At 55.9% G+C, this 16,684-nt stretch overlaps 1 protein-coding gene across 9 annotated transcripts; it reads right to left on the bottom strand.

Annotated features, from left to right (window-relative positions):
• Window positions 1-1,630: 1,630 nt before the first annotated feature.
• On the bottom strand, window positions 1,631-15,521 carry LOC309846537 (uncharacterized protein). Of its 9 annotated transcripts, XM_082695602.1 has the most exons (7): window positions 14,629-15,156; window positions 13,550-13,585; window positions 8,654-8,765; window positions 7,476-7,538; window positions 7,105-7,307; window positions 6,460-7,020; window positions 1,631-2,813 (listed from the first exon to the last, which is right to left on the bottom strand). In XM_082695602.1, the coding sequence occupies exons 1-5, from the start codon at window positions 14,791-14,793 to the stop codon at window positions 7,273-7,275; spliced, it is 411 nt and encodes a 136-aa protein (XP_082551728.1). In that variant the 5' UTR covers window positions 14,794-15,156; the 3' UTR covers window positions 1,631-2,813; window positions 6,460-7,020; window positions 7,105-7,272. The 9 variants fall into 9 exon arrangements, 3 of the variants coding, with proteins under 3 accessions (XP_082551728.1, XP_082551727.1, XP_082551729.1); XR_014301983.1 differs by lacking the exons at window positions 13,550-13,585; window positions 14,629-15,156 and adding an exon at window positions 10,454-11,021; XM_082695601.1 differs by having other exon boundaries at window positions 6,460-7,307.
• Window positions 15,522-16,684: the final 1,163 nt, after the last annotated feature.

Genomic DNA, 16,684 nt, shown 5'->3' with positions numbered 1-16,684 from the left:
CCGAGGGCTTCTGAGGTCAAGGTCTGGGGCCTGCCTGAGAACTTTCCCCACAGCCTCGAACTCTGGGATCTGGGTCTCCACTGAACGGGCCCTCACCCTTCGGCTGTGAGTGACCACGCCGGGGGCCTCAAGTGAATCCTTCCATCTGTCTGACGGCCCATCTCTGAAATGCGGGCAGCAGTAATAAAACTTGGGGTGCCTGGGTGGCTCAATCAGTTAAGCATCTTCCCTCGGCTCAGGTCATAATCTCAAGGTCCTGGGATCGAGTCGTGGGCCTGGCTTCCTGCTCAGCGGTACGTCTGCTTCTCTCTCTACGCTTCCCCCCGCCCCACTCATGATCTTTCACTCTCTCTGTCTCTCAAATAAATAAATAAAATCTTTTCTAAAAAGAAAAAAAATAATAAAACCGCCTTTTAGGGTTGCTGGAAGGACCCGGTGAGATGGCCCACAGGAGAGAGGCTGGCACGGTAGGAGCCTTCCTGAACGAGGCAGCATGTAGGGAAGGGCTCGCTTGGCCCTCTGTCCAAGCAATTATTAACCAGAATTATAAATTTACAGTGTGGAGACATGAAATCGGGTGAGATGGACAGCTCTTCTTTCTAATCACTTTCAGGGAAAGATACGATGCATTGATCGACAGAGACGAACCACAGTTTAGGCTCCAACCAGTGTCCGTGACTAAAGCAGTCACCTCGTTAACTTAGATCTACAAAGAGTGTCTTCATCCTGGCGAGAGTGTCTTCATCCTGGGGGAAGGGAGCTGCTGCTGGCGTGGGATGATGGGGAGACCCAGGAGCCAGGTTGGGACCCCCCCAATTCCAACCAACCCCAGAAGAAGCCCAAGGAATCCTTCCAAGGCAGCCACTATGAGAGCTGTATCCTGGTGGGAAGTGAGTTCTCCAACTCTGGAGTAATGTAAGCATTTGGCGTTCATTCAACAAGTGTCCACTAAGGCCTACCTTGAGCTGGTTCTCAGCCTCCCTCTAGGTTCAGTCAGCCTCACTGGGGCCCACCGCCGTGGTACCCAAGGGGCCTAGAACTCGGTGAGCCAAATGGTTGTCTTCATCCTTAAGCCAAGAAATTTTCCACTTCCGATGGTTGGTTTCTCCCATGTTGGAAGAAGAGCCCTTTGGGTTCAGGGACAGGGCTTAAACCTGTGACACTGCCTGGAATGCCGAGAGGGGTCCTCAGGGGACAGGACCCTGATACCTTCCTGGGCTTCCCCAGAGCAGTTCCGGCTGGCACTCGTGCTGCCCTGTGTCCCCCTGATGACCCGATACACAACTGTCCCATTTCTCGGCTTCATTTCTCTTCCCGAGTGGGGCCACCTTGGGGCGTCTGGCTGGCTCAGCTGGCAGGACACTCAACTCTTGATCTCAGGGTCATGAGTATGAGCAGCACGTTGGGTGTAGAAATGACTTAAATACATGAAAAAAGAAACTTTAAAAAAAAAGGGGGGGGGGGAATCTTCCACGTGGCAGGAACAACCTAAACAAGACTTCCAAACCTCAGAAGGAGGCTTGTCTCGCCAAATACCATAGACACGTCCCAGGCCAGGTCTCCCATAGGCCCGGCAGGGGCCACGTGTCCATCCCTGGGCCAATCCCTGTGGCTGGGAAATGAGCCAGGGTGATAGATACCCCTTCCAAAGCCCACGGGGCTCCGGGGAGGAGACCCCGCTGACAGAGCAGGGGAGGGGACGGTGAAATCAGCGGACCGCTGTAGCAGTTATGACATGCCAACCACTGTCATTACAAAATTGATTTTTTTTTTTTTTATCTTCTCGCTCTCACCAAGAAGCAGGGACCCTTAGCATTCTTCCACAACAGCAAGGCCTCGAGAGCGAAGGAGTTTGCCCGGCGTGGAAGGGGTGTCTGTGGGACCTGCACCTGCTTCTGACTCCAGACCTGAATGCCTGCCTCCTCCAAGTGGGTACAGCGGAGTCCTTGCTTCCAGCCCAGCTTCTCTCGGAACAGTGGTGTATGTGTGTGTGTGTCTGTGTGTGTGTGTGTATGAGCGCGTGTGCACACGCGCCAGTGTGCGAGGGAGTGTGAGTGTGTGTGTGAAAGAGTTTAATCCGCCAGCAGCCCACTAGCCCCCCCCCTCCCAGGCAGGGGCGCCCACCCTCACACACCTGTGCCCCGGGCACAGCCGAGGCTGATGGCCGTCTGCTCTCTGAGGAGGCCGCACACGTCTCTAAGCAGCCCCTTCCCCACAGCCGAACAGCTGGCCACCATCTTGGCACACATTTCCCTGTCACATCTGATTTGCAAAGTCATGTCTGTAACAGACCCACAGGAGCGTCCAGTTGGGACTTTTTCAGGTCAAGAAGTATTTTCCAGAGAGTCTCTAGTTCTTTCGAGGAGAAAAAGAATGTGAGGAGAAAAGAAAGAATCCTGTCTCTGTTGCACGGCCAACACTCAACACCAGTGCAATGTTCCTCTGGGCCACCCTGGGTGAAGGCCTTCAAGATCACTTTGAGGTTCTGTCTTTATCCCATTTGACAGATGAGGAAATCGAGGCTCACAGGAGTCCTGTCATTTTTCCCAAGGTCACACGGCTGCTAAGGGCAGAGCTGGGATTCGAGCAGGGCCCTTCCAGACGCCCGAGCCCTTGCTCATCACCATCATGTCCACAGTCTTCCAGTGGATACCTGAGGTGGCCGGTCCAGCCGGCCTGACTTTAAGACCTCCTCCTCCTCCAGGAAGCCTGCCAGGGCCTCTGCCGCTCTCATACCTGCTGCTGACTGGAGTTTCTGGTTTCCAGAGCATCCAAGGAGGGGCCTGGTCATCCTCTTGGCCAAGACATTTTGACTGCAAGGAAAGGAAGCCATGAGAATGCAGGCAATGGGAGTCCCATAAAAATCCACAGCCCTCAGCCCACCCAGGCACCATGGGAACCAAGCCGGGCCCTCGAGGACTGAGCCACACTCTGAGGGCTGGGCTGTGGGTCGTCTCTCCCTCTCTCCGTCTCCTTCGGGGAATTCCGCCGGGGAGGACGCCGGGAGCCCCAGCCCCAAGACCGTGCGCTCCCCATCTGCATTGTCACCCCTGCCTCTCCTCCGCCTCTGAGCACTAACTCCCAGGGGGAGGCTCCCAGTGGGGTCAGCAATGGTAGCCCGGACCGGGCCGGGGGTTACGCAGCAAGTCAGGAGTGTGGAGGAGGATGATCACGCAACCTTCGGCAGCCCCCTCCTGCCCAGGTGCACTGTCACAAGGTGAAGCCTGAGGCAAGTGACTGACACCAACTGTCTGCAACCAGGGGGAGGGACCACACCTTCTTCCCTCCTCCGTGCAGTCAGGTAGCGCCTGCCCAGCAAATATTTGTGAAGGAATGGAATTAATGTTAGGTTTCCTAGTCCCCAAAAGGGTTCCATGGAGACAGAGGGGAAAGGCTGCAGGACCCCTCAGAGCCTTTAATTAACCACCACCCACTATGCTCTGGGAAGGGGGTGCCATGTTCAGCATCGCCCAAGTTCTCTTTTGTGGAAGCATGTGTAGACATTTCTAGAACGGGGGTAAGTCAGATCTCAGGTGGCAATGCTGTTTCAGGCAATCCAAGGGAAGCTGTGTCAGGTGCCAGCTGAGAGCATGGCCTCTGGAGTCAGGCACACCAGTGCTGTTGCCTATTAGCTGTGTGACCACTTGGCCTCTCTGAGCCACAGTTAGCCCACGCCCTTCCATGGCGATCATCAGAGCCACTCCATCTTTTTCCCTGCTGCCATCATTGCCATGCTCTACCACGTAGCAGTGGCCCTCTCCCTGGCTTCTCTGGCTCCCCTTTGGATATGATCTCAGGGTACAGGGGCCTCTAGTCCTCTTGTTCCCCATTCACTGTACCCCAGCACCCAACACCCAGAGCAGGCCTGACACACAGTAACATTTGCTAGATGAATGAATGAATGAACGAATGAATGAATGAATGAAGAATGAGCGCATGGTATTTCTCTGTGAGCACTGAGTTTAGTTTGGGGCAGGCGTGGCCACTCCCTGACTCTGGCCCTCCTCCTGCCTTCTCTTGCGCCTCAGTCTGGCCTGAATCTAAAGGAAGTCCAAGACCCAGTCAGCAAATGTTTATTCAATTTGAATAATTATATCCTTCGGGGAGTTGGCTGACCAGAAACATGATTGAGAGAAACTCTTTCTCAAATACACATAAAAACAACAGCCTCCCCCTCTGGAGGGCGCTAGAGGCACCAGGCCTGGGCTCGCCACCCGCTCCCCGCCCCCACTCCCACGGTGATGAGCTTCTGGACTCCACACCACGCCCCTGGGGTGGGACTCTAGCGTTGTGCCCATTACCCAGAGGAGGAGAGTGAGGTTCAGTGTGCTCAGTGAATTGCCCAAGATCACACAGCGAGGGGGAAGCGAGGCCACAGGTTTCATCTGACTCCAGACCCAGCAGTCTTAACCCTCCATCGTTCCTGACGAGAACCATGGCATGGGACACGGGCAAGAACACAGTTCTGGAGTCTGGACTGAAATCCCACCTCTGCTTCACCCCCTACTTGTGTGACACTAGGCCAGTCCTGTCACCTCTCTGAGCGAGTCTCAGTTTCCTTAGCTGTCAAATAGGGCCAGTCATCCGTAAGGTGGATTCCAAGGGCTAGCAGATGGGAGAGAGATTTCTGAGGTAGCATGGCCGCGCATGTTCAGAGGACAGAAAAGCCTGGGAAATGCCTGCCTCCAGAATGAAGCCCTCAGCTGAGCCCGAGGCACTGGGGCCTACGTTGTGGAAGGCAGATGGCAGCTCCCAATAAAGCCACGCAGAACCAATTGTCAGCTTCCGCTGGTGCTGCAGACTGTCCCAGAGACACAGAGACACAGAGCTTGAACCAGGGTCCTCTTGGACAGACCATGGGGTGAAGGCAGTGGGGCAGTGAGCTGGAGCCCAGGTCCGGCCTAGACCCATGCTCTAGCTCCGGGAGCCTGTGAGGGCGTTTGAGCCTCAGTACATGTTGGCCCAGAACACCACTGCCTTGTCTGCCAGGATGACCTCACGTTGGTCAAGATGGCGGCCCCATGGCGGCCATGTCTGCCCCCAAACGCAGGGCCCACGGGGTAGCAAGGGCCCCACTGCGGCTGGATGCGACACGGAACAAATGAATTCTTGAACTGTGACCAGGCTCCAAACGGAGTGAGTCAGAGCCCAGGATAGCCTAAACTCCCCGAGACATGGGAAGAAACCCATCAGCCCATCCCCACGCCCTTGAGAATGCTGGGTAATTACGTTTTCCCCCTTTGTCTTTTTGTTTTCTTTTAGCAGAACCACCAAGAGGCCGCCGCAAAAATCAGTTAGAGCTTCCAAAGTGCTTCTTTCCCCAGAAATCTTTTATAAAAGGTGAAAGATTTACAAGACCCGAAGAGCAAACCAAGCAGGATAATTGTTTTTGGAATGACCCCAATATTTTCACCCCGGTGACCCCGGCTGGGCATCTTGCCCCATATTTATGATTCCTGGTCCTCTGCGCGCCGCCGGGCGACCTTTCTGAGCCCCCTCTGCGAGCCCCCAGTCCCTTATCGGGCCTGTAACTCACCCTGACGTTATCTCTCGGGAGGGTTTTATGCACTTTAATTTAACTCCCCTCATCATTATTTCCCGGACTTCAAGGTTTTCTCTCTCGAGCTGCCCTTCCCGGGACAAGCATAATCTGTTTGCCATCAAGCCCAATAAATATGTTTGTGCAGGAGATGGGAACCATTTGGGGAGAGAGGCCCAAACCTGAGCAGCAGCCTCGGGCTCTCACCCCAGTCTGGGCGTCCCAGCTGGGCGCTGTGTCCTTGAGCCACTCTCAGGCCGGGGTCCGGATCTAGCGAATGGACCTACAGGACAGCCAGTGAAATTTGAATCTCAGTTGGATAAGGGGTTTCTTTTAGTGTAAGTGTGTCCCATTCAATGAACCCCCCCCCAAATTATTCGTGGTGCTTCTGCGATTCCACTTGGGCTGGGTGTCCTATGTTTTATCCGGCATCGGCTCCTGGGTGACCAGCTGCCCTGCTCGCACCCCTCAATGCAGATTAGGCCACCAGAGAGGATCCGGAGCTGCCATGACACACACCACAGCTGGACAGCTTAAACAAGACAGTTCTTTTCTCACAGTTCCGAAAGGTAAAACACAAGGTCAAGGTATTGGCTGGGGGCTGGTTTGTCCTGAAGCCTCTCTCCTTGGCTTCTCCCCCTTCTCATGAGGACATCAGTTGGGGGTTAGGGGTTAGGACTTCAGTAGAGGAATGTGAGAGGGGACCCACCCTGCCCCCCCCCACGCCAAGAGCCCTAGAGAGTGAAGGGGACAGGGCAGCTATTCCTGCACTGAACCCCTGGTCCCTCCTGGAGTGCGGCTGTTTCCTGACCTGCCCCAGCCCCACTCTCCAAGTCAGGTCCTCCCTTCAAAACGGTGACCATCACGATGAGAACCTTCCACGCCCTGGTTCCACCCTCGTGGTCTGAAGCGGGCCTCACCCTGGCAGCTCCGGCGGGGGAATGGTCCTCCTTGGGCACCTGGCTGTCTCCGCAAGCCCCCGTGGTCCAAGGAGTGGGCTGGCACGGTGGCCGTTGAGGGCAGCACCACGATGACCTGGTCTCAGAAGACACCTTGTCCAGCTCCACCGAAGCCCGGGCTGAGCTTTCAGCGCAAACTCCATGTAGACATCGCCCCTGGGGCGTCCAGAGAACTTGTCACAAAGCGCAGTGACCCAGGGGACTGCTCACAGGAATTGAAGTAGGCCTCCGGCTCCTGGACCAAAGACTGACCTGTGGTCGACCGCACCTTCTCCATGGGGGTCCCTGACGTGCACTGCTCCTGTGCGCCACCCCAGGGCCTGCTCCCGTGACCCGCAGCTTCTGTCTGATGGCCTCCAGCTCCCAATCAGGTACCAGGTCCCTGGCCAGGTCCTCTTCCCTCCAAGAGAGATGGATTTGACTGCCTTCCACGGCAAGTCCAAGCAACTCAGACGTGCTTATGTGGCCTTGCCCATTCGTTTCCACAGTAAAGGCTCTTTTGGGCTCTGCCCAAAACACAGCCTATAAATATTTATTGAACAAATAGAATCAACACAGATTTCCCTAACCATGGTTAATACTAGTAATGAAATAACCACATTATACCCATGACAAAAGGCATTCACGAGAACCTCCTGGAACCTCCCAGTACTTTCCTTCACCATTCAAAAGGAGGCAAGCACAGGAGAACAGAAACTGTTACTAGAAGTTCAGGAACAGCAAAACCCTTCCATGCTACCAGTCTTCACAGCGGCTGTGTCATCTGAAGAGGGGTCACATGTGTCCGCTTAAGCTTGGTGCACCTTGCCCTATAAGAGTTATACCTCAGTTCAACAGTTAGGGAAAATAAAAATAATGTTAAATGCATCTGAGTCATACAAATCTATACATTGGATTAAACTACATGGAAACACAAATGAAATTGTGTAAAACCTGGTAAAACCGACATCAGGCTGTGTTTCTCTAGCAGAATCTACCGATATAATTTCCCGGCTTTGGTATCGTCTCACAGCTGCGCAAGGTACCACCTCTGGGGGAAGCTGGGGGAAGAGTAACCCGGACTCGCATCACTATTTTTGCAACTTCCTGTAAGTCTATCCCTAACATTAAAACAAAAAGCTTTTTAGAAAATTTAAAAACGAGAGATGTGCTGAAATCAGAACCAAATCTCTATGTACGTAGCATTTATGAAGCCCTGGAGAGAATTCAGAACAGTCTAGCGACCCAGGCTGAGCTGTGAAAGATAGGTGAGATATGGTTTATAAACTCAAAGAATTCTGAGTTCTGGAAAAGTATCGAAAAGTATGGGTGGTTATCAATACATAACGAAGCTTAGCTGATACTAACCTAAAGAGATACACTGTAAAGAAAATAGAGGGAATGGAAATCATAATATTGGATAAAGAAGTACTCTAGTATCTTTTAAAAAAAAGATTTTATTTATTTAGAGAGAGTAAGTGGGGGAAGCACCAGAGGGAGAGTATCTCAAGCAGACTCCCCAGTGAGCGTGGAGCCTGATGGGGGACTGGATCCCAGGACCCTGAGATCGTGACCTGAGCCCAAACCAAGAGACGCTCTCCTGACTGAGGCACCCAGAAGCCCCAGTACTCAAGTATCTTAATGCTCTGTGGTTTTTCATGACCATGTGCCTCTTTGGCGTGAAGACTTGTTTTTACTCATTTGGGGAAAACTCTATCAGTTTTGACTATTTCTAAACATTGTTAATTAATATCTTGGCTTCTGTACTTGGTAGCCCGTATGAAAACAAACAAACTAACAAGAAAGACTGTGCCTGAGTCCCACCATGGTACACGAGCAGGAAAGTTTAATCAGATAACACAGCAAAACCAAGGCTTCCTCCAGGAGAGGCTGGAACTCCAGACAACAGGAACCTGTCTCTTTCCATCTTATTCCCAGAGTCTGGCACAGAGAAGACACACGGTGAGCATTTGCTGACTCAGTGAGGCGGTGCCACCTCGGTTGGGCATCCGCCCCTGGCCTCACAGGCCAGTGGGTCTCCTTGGGTTGGGTTCCGGAGGCCCAGTACCCACCAAGTGCCCCCGTTCTACCCCCACCGAGGCCCAGGTCTGTGCCTGGGAGCCAGGGGCAACCAAGGCCTGTCCCTTCTCTGGAGCCCCGGCACCCAAGAACCCACCTTTCTGGGTCCTTGGCTCTGCCACTTGCAGCAAAGGGAAGACGGTTGGGAGACGGGGAGAGCCTGTGCTCCACGGAGGAGGCCTGGCCCAGCTGTCTGGGGAGGCCTCGGCCTGTAAAGACATGGTACTTCAATGAGGGTCTCCTGATACAATAAAAGATTATCAGCTAAATAAAACAAGAAGTGACTGGGGCCACTATGCCCTGTTGGATTGAAATCGTGTGAGCAAAGTGGTTTTCTCTGAGAGATTTATTTCCCGCGCTGGCTTCAGGCAGCCAGCCCAGCCGGAAAGAACGGGGCTGGTCTCCCGCCATTTGGGTGGGGGGAAGGGGACCGCGGGGTTTTATTTAATCTTCCAGTGAGCTGGAACAGTGAAGGCGGCATGAATGGACATTAATTCTGAAACAAATTATTAAAGCGCGATCTGGGATTCCGGGAAAGCCATCTACCCCCTGCCTGTCTGCCACTTCCCCTCACCAAGGCCATAAAATCCCTCCTCTCCACTCAAAACCCAACACCACGTTAACGGGGTCTCCCATTCAGGCTGAGGAGACAGGTCTGGTACTGACCTCGGCTGAGAGGCAACAGAGCATCAAAACTGCACCTGCCCCTGCGGCCTCAGCCATCTACCTGCCTGGGCTTTGGCCCCTGACAGGGACCCCAGATTTCTTATTCCTTTTTACCTGTATTAGTGTTCAAGGAACGGTGTAGGCAAAGATGGCTGCCGCCTCGGTCACGTGGGCTCAACTTCCATCGTCTCCACCACAGGGACCTCAGCCCGCTTTGAGCCTCCCGACCTGCTTCCTCACACCTGGCCCGGGCCAGGCCAGCAGGGATCCTGCTCTCCTAGCTGCATGGCGCCTTCATCCCACACCCAGCGCTGGGCCCTACCCAGGCCCTGCTCGTCTAAGGGGAACAAGACCTGAATTCAGGTTAGGAGCCAGCAAGCGTGGTGTGGGGGTTCTGGGGCCTCTGGCTGGGTCCTGGAGACACAGAAAAGTCAGACCCAGCACCGCTGGTGGCCAGTCTAGGAGAGGAGAAGCAGCCACTGGTGAGCGACTGCTGTGGAGATGTTGGCCCACGAAGGGCTGAATCTAGTCAGCTGGGCGCCAGGCTGAGCCTGGAGACACTTCCAAGATAAGACCCTGACCCGGGCACTGCGTAAACCGACTGGACCAGGACATTCTGAGAGGAGAAAACAGCATTTGCGAAGGTCTGGAAGTAAAATATTGACTATTGTTTCCAAGAGCTATAATAATAGCAGTTAAAACGTATGTATTGAGCATTTACTATGTGCTGAGCCAAGTACTTCACGCATGTTCTCTAATTTTAGTCTTTCCAACAACCCTATGAGGAGACAGGCAGTGTCAGTATTCCCAGTTACAGATGGGGAGACGGAAGCTCTGGGAGACCCAGTTGTGCCATCCGGTCAGTATGTGGGAGAGTCAGAATTTGAACCTAGGTCTGTCTGACTCCAGAAACAATGCTCGTAGCCACCCCATACTCCACCTCCCCCGATCAGACCCAGGCTGCTCACTGCCTCAGGCCATGGAGGACCGACAGGCTTTGCATCCAGGTCTGTTCCCCTGATCAACACCCTAGGGAGTCCAGGGCCTGGGAAAACCCACCTGGCCTGGCTCTCCCCCATTCCCTAGTCACTTCCTGTCCCTTTAACAGGGCAAGTGTCCCTGGGTGACAGGGGCTGGGCAGGACTGAGAGACCCCAGGCAGGTCAGCCCCTCTGGAGGAGCCCAGCAGCCCACCACGGCCATGTCCATGGGCCCACTTGCCTGGGACTCACATTTTTTAATGATCAGAAAACATCTGGAGGCCAGATGGCTTGACATCCAATGTAGATGTGTCACTCGTGGTTCCCAAGTCCCAGAGCCTGGCATGGATCAGGACCAAAGGCTCACCAGGGCTCCCATCAGACCAGGCTGGGGGCCCCGAGCTGCTCCTTCTCCCGGCCATGGCACCACCACGCACTAAGCTGTACCAACCAGAAACTGGCAGGGCCCTCCTGCCTCTCACTCCCCATGCCCTCCCTGAGCAAGCCCCGTCACCGCCATCACAAAGCACATCCCCAACCCAGCCACTTCTCCCTGCCTCCCTCCCCCTCCCTCGGCCCAGCACCCCCATCTCTCCCCCTCCACGACCCCCAACCATCTTCCCTGATCAGTCTAAAGGGGTTCCTTTAGAAACCCGGATCCAGGGGCGCCTGGGAGGCTCCATCGCTCAAACATCTGACTCTTGGTTTTGGCTCAGGCTACGATCTTGGGGTTGTGGGATTGAGCCCTGTGTGAGGCTCCCCGCTCCACCAGGTGTCTGCTTGAGATTCCCTCTCCCTCTGCCTCTGCTCCTACCCCTGCTCACGCTCTCTCTCTCGCTTTCTCAATCCCTGAATTAAATAAAATAAATATTTTTTTAAAAGGGAAGAAGAAAGAAACCCAGGTCCAATGGGGCCCCTCAGCATTGGTGGTTCAGTGGTAGAATTCTCGCCTGTCACAATGGGGCCCCTCTCCCTCCCCACCCCACTTTGGTTTAAAACCCTCCAGGAGCTGCTCCCCACAGTCTGAGAACAAAGCCCCAGGTCTGTGCCGCGGTCTGAGTTCCTACATGACTGCCCTCCACGGGCCTCACCTGCCTTGGCCCGCACAACGCACCCCTTCTCAGAGCTCCCTGGCTCGGTGGCGTGGCTTCCTGTCCTCAAAACGTGACGTCCTTCCTGCTTCCGGACCTCCAGCCAAACTTGCCCTTTGGGCCCGTCATCCTCTCACCTTTGGGGTCGCAGCTCCCAGCACCTCCCGTGGACACCAAGCCCTGCTATGAGCTCTTGCCTTCCTTGAAATCGAATAATATATACTTAGCCTCCAGCCCTTCACAGACCGGGGATCCAGGAAGGCCGGGCTCACACGAAGCTCAGCATGGGCCTTAGCAAACAGTAGGTGCTCAATAAGTGACTACTGTTGCATAAAGAAAAGCACCAACCCTCAGCCCTTCAGCATCCCTCAAATGGTCCCCAGTGCGGGGTCTGCTGAGAAAGGAGGGCCAGGCGGACCTGCCCCCAGGGAGCGCGGATCTCATGGAGGGTGGGGTGACACAGGCCAGAAAGAAGGGGAGGTTCAGGGAAGGGGTGGGGGGGGGCATGCCTCTCCCTGGACATCCCTCCATAGCTTCCCAGAAGCAGAAGCCCCTGACAGGATCACAGACAGGAGGACTCAAGCAGCGCATGGTAAATAAGCATCATCTTTCTCTTGTTCTCTGATGATGGGAAAAGAGTACATTTTTCATCAGCCCAAACAAACAAACAAAACAAAACAACAACAAAAAAAAAACAATGAAAAACTAAGCATTGAGAAAGAACTTCGTTAGCAAAGGCCCTCTGGCTGGCAATGCACTCCCCACCCTACCCAAGCTAGTGGGTGGGCTCAGGTCAAGTTTTGCCTCACTCAGGGCACAGCTGTCCCCCTCCTTCTGTCAGGACACAACGTGGAGTCTTTCTTGATGGCCACGATGATTTGGAAATGATGTCACAGCTCTGTGTCTCTTTATTGTCCTGGTCCCTCTCAGGGCTCTCCGCCACCCTTGGGGCCAGGTGTCCCACCGTCCCCGGCTCTGGGTCTGGGTTCCTGGGAAGGGCAGAAAGAGATACAAGCAGCCCCAGTGGGGGACGGCGGCCCCACCCCAAAGACTGATCCTGCCACCCCAAGCCTCCAGGGATGGCCGGCGAGAGCTCCTGGGGGGCTGGGTTAAGAACCTGAATGGGGCTTCCTTAGACCAGCATTGACCATGACCACAAATCACATCTCCCTGGGTCTGGCCCTCTCTGGGAGGCAGCCTGGGGTGCAACACTGGCTTCCGCAGGCACCTGGGACAGTGGGGGGCTCATGCAACCACCTGTAGGTTCAGGACCTTAGCGCACAGAAGGTGAGGTTCACCAGCAACACACAGGGCAGGAGAGAGGACAGCACCCCCACCCCTCTACTCCAGGCCTGCGTGCAGGGTCAGGAGACCCGAGAGAACACAGTTCGCCCGGCACCTGGGGATGTCAGGCAGCGAGACAGAAGCTGAGGGCCGGGCATGACCCGGAAAGTGGTTCAAGGACTCGGGGCTTGGTCCAGGGAGGCTCACAGTCACATTTGGGCTTAAGGCTACCAGGCCTTCCTGTGGGGAGTGGGTAGGAGAGAAAATCTGAAGCCTGGAGGACAAGAAGGAGTAAAGGGAGCCTGAGAGAGAGGAGGGGTGAGGGGGGGGCAGAGACCCATTTTATGCCCAAGGAAACAAAGCCTTGGAAAGGGATGGTGACCTGTCCAGGGTCACTCAGAGAGGAACTGCAGAGAGGGGGTCCCTGAGATCTCTTTGACTCTCAGCCTTAGCTGTCTCCCCTGCCCATAAGGAATGGCACTCCACACACCATGTCACTCAACCTGCCACTCGGGGAACACTTCATTATTTCTGATCTGCTGGGGACTCTCCCAATCGCAGGACAGTGAAAAGGCAAGCCAGCTAAAGCCAATACAGGTTTTTTTTTTTTTTTAATTTTATTTATTTATTTGTCAGAGAGAGAGGGAGAGAGAGCGAGCACAGGCAGACAGAATGGCAGACAGAGGCAGAGGGAGAAGCAGGCTCCCTGCCAAGCAAGGAGCCCGATGTGGGACTCAATCCCAGGATGCTGGGATCATGACCTGAGCCGAAGGCAGCGGCTTAACCCACTGAGCCACCCAGGCGTCCGGCCAATACAGGTTTTACGGCTCAAAAACCAAAGAAAGACTGTGGTGATGAAGATTCCAAAGCCCGTCCAGCAGAAAAGACTCTGGCCACAGGGATCGCGTGCCCGCCTCCGAACCAACCACAGCACCAGGATGGGGCACTCGGATTGGCCAAACCTAGATCGTACCTCCTTTGCTGTCCTCAGTAGTGAGCACTGGGCTTGCTACAGAAGGGAAGGGGAGAAAATACAGCTCAGAGAGGTTAAGCAACCCTCCCAGATCACACAGCGTGCCATGAATCCATGGGCAGTGGGGGGGGAGGGGGTCTAAGTCTGTGTGGGAAGAAGTCTGTGGGTGGTGACACGTAACTGGGGGCCTCTGCCCCTGGATTCTGTGGGAGAAAGTCCAAAGTTCCTTTTTTCTGGCATTTAGGCCCTCCGAGCTCTTCTTACCTCTCCCTCTGATCACACCCCCAACACGGGCAGCCACCAAAGACATGTCCTTTCTGCTCTGCTGAATGGGCCACGTTGGACAGGGGTGGGGCCTTACTCCTCTCTAAATCCCTTCTGCCATGCCTCCTACTCCTGGGGCAGAGTTCAGGGCAGCTGCTTATGAAATATATGGATTCTGGAATGAGCTGGAAAGGATATAAAAGTCCTGAGGCTCCAAACGCACCAGACACAGGCAGCTCACCACCTCCGGCGCCATGTCTTCTGTTGCTGATACTGGCCAAGTCAACCCCCACCTACATGGGTCAAGGGGGCCCTAGAGCTTGCCAGCTTTCAGGGATGCTTCTCCTCTGGGCCTTCTCTGGGAGATCCCGGTCCAACAGGCTCAAAAAGATGTCCCTACAAAGACACACTCGCAAACATGTGCACACACACAGCACCCCAGCTGTTTCCTTAGAACAGGGATGGTGCCCATCTCCCACTCAAGTCTTCCTTCCTTTTGGAGAAGGAGCCTAGGGAACCCAGAGGGAGGGATTTAAGAGGGAGAAAGCCACACTGCTTATCTCTGCCCTTGGAGGCCATCCTCCAGGCCTCCAGAACCCTGCCGGGACCTCCCCTGGAACAAAGGAAGAACTCCCCAGGCCGGAGGCCCAGCGCCCAGCATCAGCCCCAGGCACTTCCACGGGCGCACAGCACACACACAGGCCTCCCCACGGACTCAGGAGTCCCAAACGCGTCCCTGTTCCCACCGGTGGCTACTCTCAGGATGCGGGTGGACGGGCACTCATTGTCACACTGTCACCAGCACCCCCGCACACCTGCTGCGACACAGGGCAGGGACACAACCTGCCCCACGGTGCACCCCGAGGGCCCCGGGAAAGCCCAGGGTGCAGGCGCCCCGCATTCTCTGCAGCTAGGGGACCGCGTAGAATGTTGGAGAGGCGGAGTGGGTTGGGGGGTCCGGCCGCCTGTCCCACGCCCATGCGTCGGTCTGGGCCTTGGCCTTGGCCTCTGCCGGCGGGGGTGCTACCCCTAACGCCCCAAACACACACAGGGTTGTCCGCAGACCGGCGGGCTGGCGACGGCGAGGACGGTCACGCGGGACCGAGAACCGCCAGGACGCGCGGCCGCGGGAGCCGCCAGGGAGACCCAACTGCAGCCTCGTGGCGCCACCTACAGTCCGCACTGCGCGGGCTTCCCCGCCCCGGGCGCCCGCGGCTCGGCCCTGCACGTTCCCTCACTCTCAGGGTGCCCGCCGGTACCCCGCCGCCCTCCTGGATTCCTCCCCGGGGGAGGCGCAGGAGCTGCCCTCCGCGTCGGGTGCAGAGAGGCCCCGGAGCCCACAGCTGCCCCCTCACCTGCCCCTCGGCTCTGCTGTCCCCCCTCCGCCCCAGGAGGGACGCTTCCTCCTGGCAGGGCGGTCCGCGGAGCCTAGGCGCACAACCCCGAAGTGGGGAGACCAGGCCGCGACCTTGACACTGGGGCAGCTGGAGCTGGCCGGCCCCAGCCCCGCTCATCTGCACCACCTGCCGCACCCAGAAGACTGGAGTCCCCAGCCTTCCGCAGAGCCCGACCCACAGCCTGCCTAGCTGTCCCCAGGAACTGCTGCCACCTGTTTAACACTATCATACCAGAGAAGAAGCTCGGACACCCAACCTCCCTGCTCAGCTTGGGTCCAGAAAACCAAGCCCGGTGCAGGCTCCTTTGCTCTGGCCTGGGCCCCCTGAGTTCCTCTGTCTAGACCCAGATCCTGGGCCCCTCCCCCTGCCATCCCCTACTGTGACTTGCAGGCACTGGCCCCAGTGGGTTTTTTTTTAGGGTTTTTTTGCACTGATGACAGTAGTGAGAAGCTTTGGAAGGTAATGCTCAGGGCCAGGCCCTGTAAACCTCGCCACAAATCAACCCCTGGAGGGGCGGCATTATTATTACGGATTAACCCGAGAGTCAGCAAGGTCGGGGAGGCTGGCCCAAGCTCTCGGGGAGCAGGTAAGGGGCAGAGTTGAGGCTGGCCTTGTGGCATGACCCACTCACTCATAGGCACGAGAGTCAGGATCACACTGGTCACGGGGTGTCAGGCTCCAGCCCGAGCCTGGCCCTCCGCGGGCCTGCGCATTGGATGTCTCTGGGATGACCCTCCAGTTTTGCATCCGGACACACAGAGTCCACAGAGACGCGGCACCTTGCTCAGGACCACACAGCGGCTGTGGTCAAAGCCGCTCAGAAACCCAGGCAAGAGTCAGGACCCGGCTCCGCTTCCCGAGCTGCGGTCCCCGACCTGTAGGATCAACCATGCAGCCAGAGCTCTCTGTCTGGGAACAGAGGGACAAAGGGGAGAGGACAGGTATTGACATAAACAATAACAAACCCAGAGGACAGAACCCAGACAAGCGTTTGCCTGGGGCTTGGGTGGGAGCCCCAGGAAGAGACTAGATGCAGGAGGGGTCTGCCGGGGAAGGAGTCTCAAGGACGTGACATCTAGTGGACATTGAAGGGTGAGTAGGAGTTTGCCAGTGGAAAAATGCAGGCAGGGATATTTCGGGGGACACATGAGGTTTAGAGGCATGAGGAAGCTTAGCATGAGGGAATTTATACCTTGGTAGTTAGGAGTGTGGGAGACAGGCCCAGGCTGGGACCCCAGCCCCGCTCTGTGACCTGTGGCCGGGACCATAACCTTCTGAGCTTCCATGTCCTCATCCGTGAAATGGAAGAAATGGTCCTGTCTTCAGTCCCGGGGCAATCGCAAGGTTAGCCCAGGGTGGGACACACAGGGGGGCACCCGCGGGTACCCCGGAGGGAAGACCAGAGACTACTGGCGGGGAGTAGATAGGAACAAAGAATGAGGTGGCTGAGGAGGTCGTCGGAGGTCGGACAGAC

This window comes from Mustela nivalis (genome assembly GCF_964662115.1).
Source record: "Mustela nivalis genome assembly, chromosome: 13".
Taxonomy (NCBI): domain Eukaryota; kingdom Metazoa; phylum Chordata; class Mammalia; order Carnivora; family Mustelidae; genus Mustela; species Mustela nivalis.
Note: the sequence above shows the minus strand (reverse complement) of the source record. Positions and strands in the feature narration are given on the sequence as shown.